The 15395-nt window shown below is 45.9% G+C and overlaps 1 protein-coding gene across 4 annotated transcripts in view; it reads left to right on the top strand.

The window, feature by feature from the left end:
- CREB5 (cAMP responsive element binding protein 5) overlaps window positions 1-15395 on the top strand; it is a 775500-nt gene that overhangs the window by 238895 nt on the left and 521210 nt on the right. For all 4 annotated transcript variants that reach the window (XM_063921974.1, XM_063921972.1, XM_063921973.1 and 1 more), the window contains one exon: window positions 7727-7798. In XM_063921974.1, coding sequence (XP_063778044.1) covers window positions 7745-7798 — 54 coding nt within the window. In that variant the 5' untranslated portion in view covers window positions 7727-7744. The remainder of the gene's footprint in view (window positions 1-7726; window positions 7799-15395) is intronic.

The following is a 15395-nucleotide window of genomic DNA, read 5'->3' as shown; positions in this document are numbered from 1 at the left end:
AGATGTTTCCTGTTTTGGAGGCCTCCTACAGTTAAACAAATCCTGACATAACATAAAATTATTGAAATGGTGTGCTATTCTAGTATGACTTATGTAGTTATATAAAGTCCTATGTCACTATAGATTCCTGGTAACTACTAGTTTTGTAGTGTAATACATCATCAATGTTAGCTTGTTTTACTGGTTTATAGTTACACTTAAAAATATAGAACTTATTTTTTGTTTATTATGAAATCTCAGGAGGCTGTGCATGAATCTTGTTGCGTAGGGACTAGGGAGGCCTCTATAATCAAGGTGCTTTCAGCTAAAAGACTGAGACTGAGCACAACATTGGGGGTAATTCAGACTGCATCGCTGCAGCAGTGATCGCAGTCTGAATTACTTTGTGAAGTGTTTGGCCGCACTGTGCGTGTGCGGGGGGGGTACCCCTGTGCTGGGCGATCCCCCACATGTCTGTGAAACTGATCGTAGATGTGCTAAATTTATCAGATCTGAATTAGGCCCATTGTCTTATGTTACGTCATTGGATTTTGGAGCTTTGCACATGTAGTGTGTGCTGCAGCGAAACCCGTGTTGCACAAAATTGTGCAACAATTTCACCATCTCAAGCTAAACTTACAAGAGACAGAGGCCGTCATTCCGAGTTGATCGCTCGCTGGCTGCTTTTAGCAGCAGTGCAAACGCTAAGCCGCCCCCCTCTGGGAGTGTATCTTAGCTTAGCAGAAGTGCGAACGAAAGGTTAGCAGAACAGTGCTGAAATTTTTTCTAGCAGTTTCAGAGTAGCTGCAGACCTACTCCTACCTTGCGATCACTTCAGTCTGTTTAGTTCCTGTTTTGACGTCACAAACACGCCCTGCGTCCGGCCAGCCACTCCCCCATTTCCCCAGGCACGCCTGCGTTTTTATCTGGCAAGCCTGCGTTTTTTAGCACACTCCCGGAAAACGGTCAGTTACCTCCCAGAAACGCCCCATTCCTGTCAATCACTCAGCGATCAGCAGAGCGACTGAAAAGAGTCACTCAGCCTTGTGTGAAACTGCATAGTTTTTTGTGAAAGAACGTCGCGCATGCTCACTGCGGCCCATACGCATGCGCAAAAATGCAGATTTTTAGCCTGATCGCTGCACTGTGAACAACGGCAGCTAGCGATCAGCTCGGAATGACACTTGTCATACTACTAAATAGATCTTCTTCGTGTCGTTTTGTCCTTGGAGCTGATTTCAGTGTAAGTTTTCCCCCATTAACACACAATTAGCCATTTAACCTGGCTTTCATCATTGTTAACTTGCTGTGAATGCAGCCACTTGCACTTGGTGTCCCTGGATTGCTATTTACAGTTTATCTAGAGAAGTTGAGCCACTTTGAGTAAAATGTTTTGGCAACTTTCCCGAACCTTCTAAATGACCTATTTATTTCATCCTGTACAAAGTTATACGCCACCAGTTGTAGTAACCTGTGCAGAATTAATGGCTATGGGAAGCGGTTACAATACCGCTAGTCGGGATCCCGGAGGTCACAATGCCAATGCCGGAATCCTGACTAGCGCTGAAATGCCGCCACCACCGGCTCTGTGAGTGTCCCGATACCCATAGAGGGAGAATATAACCTGTGGCAAGCAACTGTGCCCGCAGCGTGGCGAGCAGGGCGAGCCCGCAAGGGTCTTTCTACCGCTCGCCCCGTTGCCGGCATACTGGTGTCTGGTATGCCGCTGTCAGTATACTGACGGTCGGCATCCCGGCCGCCAGTATTTCATACTGAGACCATGGCTATGCCTCTAACATCAAAGGTTTCAGCACATGTTCCTCTACATAGGAAATAATTGTAAAGCTGAAGCACACTATTGCAAGACATATACTGTATGTTGGTATTGTGTTGTGTAAAAGATTGTTAACAGACAGTACTACATTTGTGTTCCTCTGGTACGGTAAGTAGATTTAAGGGTAATATTTTATATTTCTGGGCATATTTATTACAATCTGCATTTTTAATGCGGATGTGAAAAAATATTGTGTAAACTTACAAAGTGAAGACAAATCTTTTCACACATATGAGATGGGATGCTATAAGAGCCTGGCCTGATGGAGAGCTGGAAACAGTGTGCTAGTTTAAAGTTAGAACACTCATTCCTGGTTTGGGTCCCTGGAGCACACTGCCTCCATAGAAACTTATGGGGGCTGCGGTTGCTGTCGGAAGTGGAGGGAGTGCAGCAGATATGGTACATTCGGGGGAATATTTTATATTTGGTGGTATCCCCTGAAAACGTCTGTTTTCGGGGAATGCCCTGCAAAAATGATTTGATAAATAGGCCCCTTAATATTATATGTCTTTGTCATTAACCAATCTTGTTTTATTACTATTTTGTTCCCAATTAGAAAGCCCAGCAGAAAGTGCTGGCACTGTATAAGTGATTGTTAATAAATAAATAATATGTGTATATGTGCTGTAGCTGAATACAAGACCTTAGTCTGAGGAGGTAATTCAGATCTGATCGCTGGGCTGCGTTTTTTGCTGCCCTGCGATCGGATAGTCGCTGCTTACAGGGGGAGGGTGATTGTGCTGTGCAAGTGTGCATTTGGATGTGTAGCAGAGCTGCACAAACTGATTTTGTGCAGTCTCTGCTCAGCCCAGGACTTACTCAGCCGCTGCGATTGCGTCTTGCTGATCGGGGCCGGAGCTGACGTCAGACACCCTCCCTTTAAACGTTTTGACCCGCCTGCATTTGTCCGGACACTCCCTGGAAACGGTCAATTGCCACCCACAAATTACCCCTTCCTGTCAATCACCTTGCGAACAGCCGCGCGATCGGATTTATCGCACCATCCTGTTGCTGACCGGCGATCCGTCGCGCCTGCACATTGCGGTGCATACGCATGTGCAGTTCAGATCTGAATGCACGCACAGCAGCGATCAGGTCTGAATTACCCCCTTTGTTCATTAGACATACAAGCTCCGAATGTCCCACTCCAATCCACTATTAGGTGTACAGACAAAAAGTGAAGCGGAAGCCTTTATTGGATAGATCACATCCGCAAACCATTCCAAAGTTTGCTATGGATCTCTGTGTCGTAGTATTGTGCCTCTGCTCTACAACATTTATAAATTAAAAACCAAGGAACATATCCACTCTGCCTTGATCCACCCCCTCCAAAGTCTGCGACTGCCCCACTGATCTCCAAACAATTGGGAGTTATGCCAATGGGAGTCATACACTACAGCCAGGTACACACTGAGCAATATATCCATCTTTCAATTTAATAGGCGATATATAGCGAGCACATCAGCAGGTGTGTACCCCCGACATGTCTGTGAATGACGTCATTCACAGACATATCGCGTCAATCCTGCAGCACAGCCGATGGGCAATATATCTACAGATATACTGGCGCATCTGGCTAACTGCCAGTGACTGACATCTTAACTGGGCGGGCACATTTCCTCAGGCACGACACATTTTGCGGAAGATTGGTAAGGGTGTATCCACTTACCAATCGTTAGATAGGTCGGCGGATCGGCCAGGTGTGCACCCAGCTGAGGAGCTTTCAGCTCATAAAATCTGTGTTATGCTGGCCATACACTAGGTCAATATCGTGTACTAATGCACGATTTCGACGCCTCAGTCAATGCATCTTGTGCACAATGTGCGTGTTTTGGGTACAGATCATATGTGCAGCCCATATTATCCATCGTAATTGTATGCACATCGTACCAAGGGCATAATTCAGACCTGATTGCTGTGGTGCAAGTTACACTGTCCCGCGATCAGATAGTCGTCACCCAGGGGGAGTCAGTCAGCGGTCAGCTGCAAATCCGTTCGCATCACACTCACCATAGAATGATTATTCCATACTGTGCAGTGTGTGCGTAGCCCAGGACTTACTCCTGCAGTGTGATCAAAACAGGCTGACAGGCTCCGGAGTTGAGGTCACACACCAGCCCTGAAAACGCTTGGGAACGCCTGTGTTTTTCCTGACACTCCCAGAAAACGGGCAGTTATCACCCCCAAGCGTCCTCTTCCTGTCAATCAACTTGCGAACAACCGTGCGATCGAAACATGCGCAGTAGTTCGATAAACGCACAGCAGCGATCAGGTCTGAATCGGGCCCCATGTTTTATGAGCATACGATGCATTGTACGATTTTGAGTGGCATTTCCCTGGACTTTTTTGTGGTGAACCACACAATCGATCATTTAACGACGGGTCGTTAGCACATTGTGTGTCACTTGTGTGTCCGGGACTGGCAGGGAGCTGCCAAGGAGATTGAAGGGAAATCGCGATACGACTCACATCGGATGTGGGGCATCCTGATGTATGGCCAGAGTGATCATTTTCCACAGAATGGGGGGTCATTCCGAGTTAATCGCTTGTTGCCAATTTTCGCAGTGCAGCGATCAGGTAAAAAAATGGCAAAACTGCGCATGCGTATGCACCGCAATGCGCAGGTGCGTCGTACAGGTACAAAGAGGATCGGTGCTGGGCGATGGATTTAGCGAAGATTCCATTTGCACAGCCGATTGCAAGAAGATTGACAGGAAAAATCGTTTATGGGTGTCAACCGACCATTTTCAGGGAGTGCTTGGCGTGTCCAAGCGTTTGCAGGGTGGGTGTCTGACGTCAATTCCGGAACCGGACAGGCTGAAGTGATCGCAGCGGCTGAGTAAGTCCAGAGCTACTCAGAAAATGCAAAAAACTTTTTCGTCCCACTCGGCTGCACGGCTCTGGGACTCCAGATCAACAACAAAAAGGTCGACACACCTTAGGTCGATGCCAATTGGTCGACACACCTTAGGTCGACATGGACAAAAGGTCGACATGGACAAAAGGTCGACAGGAGCAAGGTCGACATGGAAAAAGGTCGACATGAGTTTTTTTGGTGTCGTTTTCTTCGTAGAGTGACCAGGAACCCCAATTAGTGCACCGCGTCCCCTCGCATGGCTCGCTTCGCTCGCCATGCTTCGGGCATGGTGCCTTCGCTCCGCTCCGCTTCGCTCGGCACACTTTACCGTTCCAATCGTAGTCCACATGGATCATGAAGTATGAAAAAGTTCCAAAAAAGAAAAAAAACATAAAAAACTCATGTCGACCTTTTTCCATGTCAACCTTTTGTCCATGTCGACCTTTTGTCCATGTCGACCTAAGGTGTGTCGACTAACTGGCGTCGACCTAAGGTGTGTCGACCTTTTTGTTGTCGACCTGGAGTCCGGATACCGGCTGCACACGCGTTTGCACACTTGCAAAGCGAAAATACACTCCCCCGTGGGCGGCGACAATGCGTTTGCACGGCTGCTAAAAGTAGCTAGCGAGCGATCAACTCGGAATGACCCCCAATTTGGGTAGGAAAGCTGACATCTGCTCTTCCAACCTCATATCTGTGAAAACAGGAATCCAGACACTTCCCAAAACCAACCTAAAAAATGTTAATAAGCTAATAATTGCCGAAAACATGAAAACATGAAAATCTAGGCAGGATAAGATACTGTAAAATGTTCCAGCAGCCCCCTATAATTTATCTGTGCCAGGGGACTATATTCTGTGTTTGGGAATCCTTCTATGCTCTTTAAAGGAATTTTGCAGAAACAAGAACATAAAAAATAACTAAGGCTGGGAATCTTTGGAGCAGAAGTCATTCTTATCTTATCATAATATTGCACATATGGGCCCTCATTCCGAGTTGTTCGCTCGGTAAAAATCTTCGCATCGCAGCGATTTTCCGCTTAATGCGCATGCGCAATGTCCGCACTGCGACTGCGCCAAATAAATTTGCTATGCAGTTAGGAATTTTACTCACGGCATTTTCATCGTTCTGGCGATCGTAATGTGATTGACAGGAAATGGGTGTTACTGGGCGGAAACAGGCCGTTTTATGGGCGTGTGGGAAAAAACGCTACCGTTTCCGGAAAAAACGCAGGAGTGGCTGGAGAAACGGAGGAGTGTCTGGGCGAACGCTGGGTGTGTTTGTGACGTCAAACCAGGAATGACAAGCACTGAACTGATCGCAGATGCCGAGTAAGTCTGGAGCTACTCAGAAACTGCTACGAGGTGTGTAATCGCAATATTGCGAATACATCGTTCGCAATTTTAAGATGCTAAGATTCACTCCCAGTAGGCGGCGGCTTAGCATGAGCAAATCTGCTAAAATCCGCTTGCGAGCGAACAACTCGGAATGAGGGCCATGTTCTGTTCCAGCGCAGTGTTTCCCCTGCAGTGGTAGTGACAGGATCCGGTCTGAAGATCGACAGTGTTTAGGTCGACAATGTTTAGGTCGACCACTATAGGTCGACAGTCACTAGGTCGACATGGATGGAAGGTTGACAGGGTTTCTAGGTCGACATGTGCTAGGTCGACAGGTCTAAAGGTCGACATGAGTTTTTCACATTTTTTTTCTTTTTTCATACTTAACGATCCACGTGGACTACAATTGGAACGGTAAAGTGTCCTGAGCGAAGCGGTAGCGGAGCGAAGGCACCATGCCCGAAGCATGGCAAGCGAAGCGAGCCATGCGAGGGGACGCGGTGCACTAATTTGGGATCCCGGTCACTCTCCGAAGAAAACGACAAAAAAAAAAAATCCTCATGTCGACCTTTAGACCTGTCGACCTAGCACATGTCGACCTAGAAACCCTGTCGACCTTCCATCCATGTCGACCTAGTGACTGTCGACCTATAGTGGTCGACCTAAACATTGTCGACCTAGACACTGTCGATTTGATGAACCACACCCGGTAGTGACATGACTTATTCTTTCTGACTCTTTTTTCCCATTTTCTCAGTAAACATACACTTAACAAAAGAGCAATAAATACAATACGGCTGATAGCATGCTGCTAGATAGAACACAGAATCCTGGTTCTGTTCTGTATATTAGATGTGTTCAGAAATGATGATGATGATTAATATTATACATTTATTTATATATCAGCATCATATTCCATTGCACTTAACAATAGGGAACAAAACAATAATTAAACAAGACTGTGTAAAAACAAATAAACCCAGAGGTTAAAGCGGGCTCTGCTCAGTAGATAGTAATGCAACCATAAAAAATGGCTATAAACAAGTATGTATGTTGGACATATTTGTGCGCCGAGTGTATCAAGCAAAGATGCATGCAAAGCATACTTAGTGGGGGATTCAAATGTCAGTGATTTGTTCTCCTGGCCGAATCCATGCAACACCTGCCACACTTTACAATAGCGGGATCTCGTACAAAATGTTTGCTACCCTGTAGAGTAACGAGCACTTTTGATCGAATCGGGTGCGAATCAGACAGGCAAAGGATGCAAGACAGGGTGTCGCTGCCGGCACTTAAACACCACGGCAATTTGCTTCCTTCATTCGCAATTGAATTCCCCTTTACAGTAGTAATTGTGTCAGGTGCATGTCTGGTGTACTCTTGTGTGTACCAGCGATTGCAAGGGACATGGCTTCAGGTTACACTATTTTCATACAACATAATAGTGTAATGAAGGGTCATATATACAAAAGAGAATGGCTTTCAGTGATTTATGTATGCAGTTGCCACATTTAAAATAAAATCTAATTAACACAAATACCTCCACATCCTTTGTTTACCCATTTTTAGACAACTGAAACCTGGGATTAACAGATTTTAAGAATCAATTATGCAATTTAATGTTTATTTAAATATGTAAGAATGAGAAAATTATTAGTTACTCTGATAATGAAGAGTCTCCGCAAAGGCTAATTAAGGCCACCTCTGTTTTCTTTTTAGATATATGACGAATCAGAGATGAATTTGGAGCAAGACCGGTCCTTTGTATGCAATGCTCCTGGCTGCTCGCAGGTAAGTGCCTTTGAGTAATATAATGTAAAACGTAGTCCTAGTATAAATTAAAACAGTATTAAAAAATTCACTGACCATATAAATAGGGGTCTATGTACTAAGCCGTGGAGAGGGATAAAGTACCAACCAGTTCCAGACAGTTAGGATCTGATTGATTGGTTGGTACTTTATCTCTCTCCAAGGCTTAGTAAATAGACCCCAGAGTTCCTTCATACAAGTCAAAAAATATATTTTAATGAATACTTAAATTATGACATCAGTACTCACTGTTTATACAGATAGGGGCTGAATCCGAGTCTCATGCAAAGTGGCTGTAGTTGCGGCGGCCTGATTTACTGCTATACTTTATGCAAATGTTAGAATTCATATGCTAATGCGGGTGTTCATGTGTCCTCATATAGCTGCGTCGCCCAATGGTATCTGCATGCAAGGTGCAACAGATACATCGGAAACAAGCTTCCTTTCCCTATACGCATGACTCCACATCACACAGAGCTACATGCCCACCACACTCTCATGACATGCCCATTACACTCCCATGACACCCCATTACACACCCTCCACACTCCCATGACATGCCCACTACACTCCCATGACACCCCATTACACACCCTCCACACTCCCATGACATGCCCACTACACTCCCATGACACCCCATGACTCTCCCACGACATGCCCATTACACTCCCTCCACACTCCCATGACATGCCCATTACACTCCCATGACTCTCCCACGACATGCCCATTACACTCCCTCCACACTCCCATGACATGCCCTTTACACTCCCATGACACCCCATGACTCTCCCACGACATGCCCATTACACTCCCTCCACACTCCCATGACATGCCCTTTACACTCCCATGACACCCCATGACTCTCCCACGACATGCCCATTACACTCCCTCCACACTCCCATGACATGCCCTTTACACTCCCATGACACCCCATGACTCTCCCACGACATGCCCATTACACTCCCTCCACACTCCCATGACATGCCCTTTACACTCCCATGACACCCCATGACTCTCCCACGACATGCCCATTACACTCCCTCCACACTCCCATGACATGCCCTTTACACTCCCATTACACCCCATGACTCTCCCACAACATACCCATTACACTCCCATGACACCCCATGACTCTCCCACGACATACCCATTACACTCCCATGACACAAGACAGGGTCAATTCTAATCACATTGTTGCCGGTCTCATACGACTAGGGCGGATATGTAAAAAATACATCTGCGCATACACTATATGCATGAACTTGCCATTTACGCCCATGCACAGAGATATGCCCAACTCAGACTCAGCCTCATAATGTGAACAAGAGCTATGACATAGATTATCTTCCCATGTGTTTTATATTCATATGTACTGGAGATGTCAGTGTTTCCTAGAACATTGATAAGCTGCAGTCTCATGGCTATTGCTTTTGAATATCTGCTTCCATTGTATGTAGGCAATAAGGGACTGTAAGGAGAGCTGAAACATCACTGCTGGATGAAGCAGAAGTGAGGGGTACATGTACGAGCCTCCATTATGGGGGAGAAGTGGTATCAGCACATGTTGTGTGCACTGATACCGCTTCTCCCTCATGTAGTACTGCGGCGATGTGTGTCAAGTGACATGTGGGCGGGGCAATGTAAGAACGGTCAGTGACACTGGCCATTACAGAATCTGCGCTTATCGATTTCGACAGCTGCAGGTGTCATTGCCCCATTCACAGCCACTGTATTGGCTGCTGCATCTGTCGGATCCAGGCTGCGCACGGGAGTAGCAAGATCTTGCGCATGCGCACTGGAGCCAGGAGGAGAGGCACAGCGCATCAGCACTAGACTGACGCACTGAGGGGAACTGGCAAGAATCGCTGGAGGGGGAGATTTCAGTCCCTCGCTCTGGCAGATGGGATGATCGTACATCTTGTCGCATATGCTTCCTGCGTCGCCTCGGTATAGAGGCAAAGCAGGAAGACTTATACCGGCACGATCCATACCAGTATCATACATCCTCCCCCCCAATGTGGTATTAAATTAAATTTAATTCACATATTATCTTTTGCTGAGCATTGTACTGTTCAGGAACTTGAGTGACTGCTCCTGGCTATTGTTTACCAATCAATAGTGACCTCATAAAACTGCCAAGTGTCCGCTTGGTCATCTCCAAATGATTTGTTGTGGTCACCAGGAGAAAGGATTAGCATTACATAAACACTATTAAAAACAATCATTTTAAGTAGATGTGGCAGATTGATATTCAGGAGCTTGTTCTAAAAAAATGTCAATATGGCTAATTTATTATTTCATTGAGCCCATATTGTATGTACAGCTTATCTCGGATAATGTTTCATACATAATTATGATATAATAGATGGTGCTGCCAGATGCTGGGATAGCAAACACATACTCTTTTACCAGTAATAAGCATACATAAACTTACCTATTTTCACAGAATGCCGGTAGCTGGGTGAACACTAAGAGTCCACTTGCAGGCTCGCTGCACTTGCCACAGGATCTATATCCACTCTATGGGTGCCATGGACACCCACGAGTGGGAATAGCCCTGGCGTGCTGGGATTCTTTCATGTTGGCATTGTCGGCTATCGGGATTTCGGCGTCGGTATCCTGAACGCTGGGATCCTGACAGCCGGCATTTTAACTGCAACTGGGCTAGAGAGGTCTTAAGCTCATTAGGACCCCCAGGACTTAAGCTCGGTATCTGGATGGTAGGTTGACAGTACTTAGGTCTACAGTTAATAGGTCGACCACTATTGGTTGACATGGATAAGGTCGACTTGGGAAAAAGGTTGACACAGGACAGGTCGACACCTGAAAAGGTCGACATTACTTCTTTACAATTTTTTTATTTTTAACTTTTTCATACTTTACCATCCAGGTGGACTATGATTGGGAATCAGGGCCGGATTAAGGGAGGGGCAACAGGGGCGGTTGTCCCGGGGCCCCCACACACGGCTGTTTGAAGCGGGGTAGACTCCCTCTAGTGGGTCAGCTGTACATTAACAGCGGCCGTCGAGGAGGTTCTCCGTCTACAGTCATTCTCGCGAATAGTGTAGTGGAAACCCGCAAGACACTGACCCTGAACCGCCCACATGTGCTGCTCCGGCGCGCTGTCCTGTCCAGGAAGATAAAGAAAGTGTGGATGTGCAAGCATGTGTGGGGGGAGAGGGTGCTCAGGAGTGTTTGCCCCCAAATTTTAGTAGTGGGGGCTTCCACAACTTCGTTGCCCCTGGGCCCCCACCAGCCTTAATCCGGCCCTGTTGGGAATAGTAACCTGTGCCGAGTGCAATGGTAGTGGAGCGATGAACCTTGCCCGCTGCATGCAAGAGGATGCGGTGCACTAATTGGGGTTCCTAGTCATGTTATGCAAAACACGACATCAAAAACATTAAAAAATCTCGTGTAGACCTTTCCATGTGTCGACAGGCGACACCCTTTTTACCATGTCGAACATGTCGACCAATAGTGGTCATAGAAACATACAAACATACAATTTGACAGCAGATAAGAACCACTTGGCCCATCTAGTCTGCCTTTTTTTTATTTTTATGGTCGACCTATTGACTGTCGACCTTATCCAGGTCGACCCATTGATCCATAACCCTTAAACTCAATGTAGTATGAGCTTATGTTAGAATCCATTCCAAGTGGTGATAGTGAGAAAGAAGGGAGTTTGTATTATGCTGAATGCACCCAGAGAGTATCACAAACATTTGTTAGTGGTCAGGAGCCAGGTACTGGAGCTGAATCCAAAGTACAGGCAGACTAACAGGGGAGCCAGGAACAATAACACAGCTGGTCTATTGTCAGAAGTTAGGATCTGGATTTGGAACAGCAACTTCTGTAGATGCAGGTAACCTAGCAGGGAGATAAGGAGTATAGTGCAGCTCTATTTGTCAAGGATTTTTACGAGGAAAAGGTTGCACAAGTCATTTCTTATTTGTGTGAATACCCCCTTTATTTCCAATTGTTACCACAGTAGGATTAATCTGTAGCGGGGGGTGCTACCTAAGGCAAAATGGAGTTATATGTACAAACAGAAGAACACAGAATTGCCTTATGATGTGCACCATGGATTCTTATAAAACGTAACTTTTAATTCGTGAATAATGAATAAAAACTTGCGAAATATTTTAAAAAACAGATACTAGTGAAAAGATAGGAAAAGGTGTTTAAAATATGGCCCCCTGCGCACTGGTCAGCCGCCAATAACAAATATATGTATATATAATTATTAATTTATTGTATCATGGGGGTAATTCCAAGTTGATCGCAGCAGGATTTTTGATAGCAACTGGGCAAAACCATGTGCACTGCAGGGGAGGCAGATATAACATGTGCAGAAAGAGTTAGATTTGGGTGGGTTATACTGTTTCTGTGCAGGGTAAATACTGGCTGCTTTATTTTTACACTGCAAATTAGATTGCAGATTGAACACACCACACCCAAATCTAACTCTCTCTGCACATGTTATATCTGCCTCCCCTGCAGTGCACATGGTTTTGCCCAGTTGCTATCAAAAATCCTGCTGCGATCAATTTGGAATTACCCCCCATATTGCCATAATATCCGTATCAACTTGTGTTAAGCACATGTAATATTAGAGTTATTCAGTCAGTTTAGATACATGTAGCACTGTTATGCCTGCAAGTGATCTCTTATAGAAGTGTGTATGTATAAATACACCCTAAGTGTGTTACATACTATAATGAGGGGCAACTCTGTATAATCAGAGATAATGCTATATGATTAACTTTATATGCCCATTGCTTTTGATAACTGAGAAGAAAGATCTCTAAATTCCGTTCAAGTGTTTTGTAATAAACCAGTTATATTTCAAATTCGGGCACTGTATCCCCTGTCTCTATAAACCAGTTAGTCTGTGGAGCCCATTATGCGCCTCTGCTTGAATCATTATTCATGTAATACTTTCTCAAATTATCTATTATTTATATTTGTCTGATATTTCTCATATATCAATTGATATGCTGGGGTAAGTATATATGGGTATGGCAGTGCTCTTGATGTTATTCTGTATCAATAATGAGATACTTAAATATAATGACTGTAATTTCCTAATATTGGGGGTACAGTACAGTATAATATTTGATATTCCTTATTGAAACACTGTTAGGTGCCAATTGCCTTTAAAAACTGAAAAGAGAGATCTCTTAAATTCATTCAAGTGTCTTATAATGAACCTGTTATATTTCAAATGTGGACACTATCCCCTTATACCTATATCGTAATGAGCAATTTTTTACTTCTCCCAGCTCTTAATGATGCACAGGCATATGCTTATTACTTCAGTGTTTGCCCTGTATGCTGTCTGGACATACAATGTTGCCAGATCATGAGTTCTTTTCACTCGCAGAAATAGACACTTTAATATGCTGGAACTGATGTGTGTAATTGTATCAGTTCACAGGTGTTAACATATCACAGTGACTTTATAGAGAGGATACAGTGTCCTGTGTCAGGACTATATTGTAACAAAGTGTCAGTCAGTAATAAGCATATGCCTGTGCATCATTAAGAGCTGGGAGAAGTAAAAAATTGCTCATTACGATATAGGTATAAGGGGATACAGTGTCCACATTTGAAATATAACAGGTTCATTATAAGACACTTGAATGAATTTAAGAGATCTCTCTTTTCAGTTTTTAAAGGCAATTGGCACCTAACAGTGTTTCAATAAGGAATATCAAATATTATACTGTACTGCAGTGACGTGCGGTGAGGTCAGGGGCTGGGGAGGCACTGCAGCTAAACATTCCCCCCCCCCCCCGGCAAAAAAAAAAAGTGCAGTCCCCCCACACCACTGAAACCAGCACCAGGCAGAACCAGCCAGGGGGGATAATGCCATAGCAGAGGAGACACTCAGTGTGGGGTCCCCCTGCCATGCCATTAAACACCCCCCAAACCAGTCAGCCCAGGGCTGGAATCCCTCGGAAAGTGGGGCCCCCAAAAAATCTAAATGGGGTCCCCCCTCCCGAGCAACAACCAGCACTGGGCTGATAGCCCAGTGCTATGCCCCGCACCCCTGGTGGCGGTGGGTGCGAGGTTCATTGTATGCTTGTACTGTTCTTTACAGGTGGCCTACAGATCCCAGCAAGCCTGCCCCAGCACGCTGGCACTTGGTGAACCACATGTGCCAGCATGCCCGGACATAAATGGCCCACTGGCACCTGTAGTCCACCTGCAAAGAATAGTAATATTGTTCTTTACAGGTGGCCTACAGGTCCCAGCAAGCCTGCCCCAGCATGCTGGAACTTGGAGAACCACAAGTGCCAGCATGCCTGGACATAAAGGGCCCGCTGGCACCTGTAGTCCACCTGTAAAGAAAATACTTTAAAAAAAAAACACATTCTTTAAAAAAACCTTTATTAAACTGGGTCTTCACCTGGGGGCGGCGGCCTTTAAGCTCTTTTGCGGGGCCGCCGCCTTCCCAGGGCTTCCGGCGTCTTCACCTGGGGGGGCACCACCTCCCCAGGGCTTCTGGCGTCTTCCTCCGGCGTCTTCACCTGGTGGGCGGCGGCTGCTAAGCTCTTTTGCATAGCCGCCGCCCATCCAGGACTTCCACGACGTCTTCGATCTTCAGGAGCTCTTCTCTGCTCCGCCGTCGGACTGACAGCCGCTGCCTCGCGCTGACTTATATAAGTCAGCGGGAGGGGGCGGGGCGATGACGCGGTGAGCCATGATTAACTCGTGGTGGCCATCTTGAATTTAAAAAATGACACTGAGGCGCCATTTTTGAAATGGGTACCGCTTCCGCTGCCAAACTCTGCACAGTGCACAATAAGCCTGAATGCCGCGTCCCGCCGCCGCCCGCATCTCCACCGCCAGCACCTCCGCCGCCCGGCCCGCCGCATCCCGCACCTCCGCCGCCCGCACCTCCGCCGCCACCGACGCCCACACAGTGATTGACAACGGATCCAGTGACGGATCCGCTGGCCAATCACTGTGGCCTCACTCACAGGGACGTGCTTTCATAGGTTGAAAGCACGTCCCTGTAGGAAAGCGGCACCTCTAATGGTGCCGTTTTCCCATGTTATTTCAATGGGCTTTTCCTGCCCATTTCTAGGCCCTGCCCGCGCCCGCCCCCCACTCCCATATCTTTTCCCAATCACTACGGGAGGCACCACGATCGGTGCCTCCCAAACTGATTAGGAACACTTTAATGATGAGCAAAATAATAAAGAAGATACTTATGTGTCATAAGTATCTTCTTTGTATTATTTTACTCATTAATGACAGGGGAGGCACTGCCTCCCCTGCCTCCCCTGACTGCACGTCCCTGCTGTACTGTACCCCCAATATTAGGAAATTACAGTCATTATATTTAAGTATCTCATTATTGATACAGAATAACATCAAGAGCACTGCCATACCCATATATACTTACCCCAGCATATCAATTGATATATGAGAAATATCAGACAAATATAAATAATAGATCATTTGAGAAAGTATTACATGATTCAAGCAGAGGCGCATAATGGGCTCCACAGACTAACTGGTTTATAGAGACAGGGGATACAGTGCCCGAATTTGAAATATAACTGGT

The sequence above is a fragment of the Pseudophryne corroboree genome, chromosome 5, assembly GCF_028390025.1.
Source record: "Pseudophryne corroboree isolate aPseCor3 chromosome 5, aPseCor3.hap2, whole genome shotgun sequence".
Classification (NCBI taxonomy): Eukaryota; Metazoa; Chordata; class Amphibia; order Anura; family Myobatrachidae; genus Pseudophryne; species Pseudophryne corroboree.
Note: the sequence above shows the minus strand (reverse complement) of the source record. Positions and strands in the feature narration are given on the sequence as shown.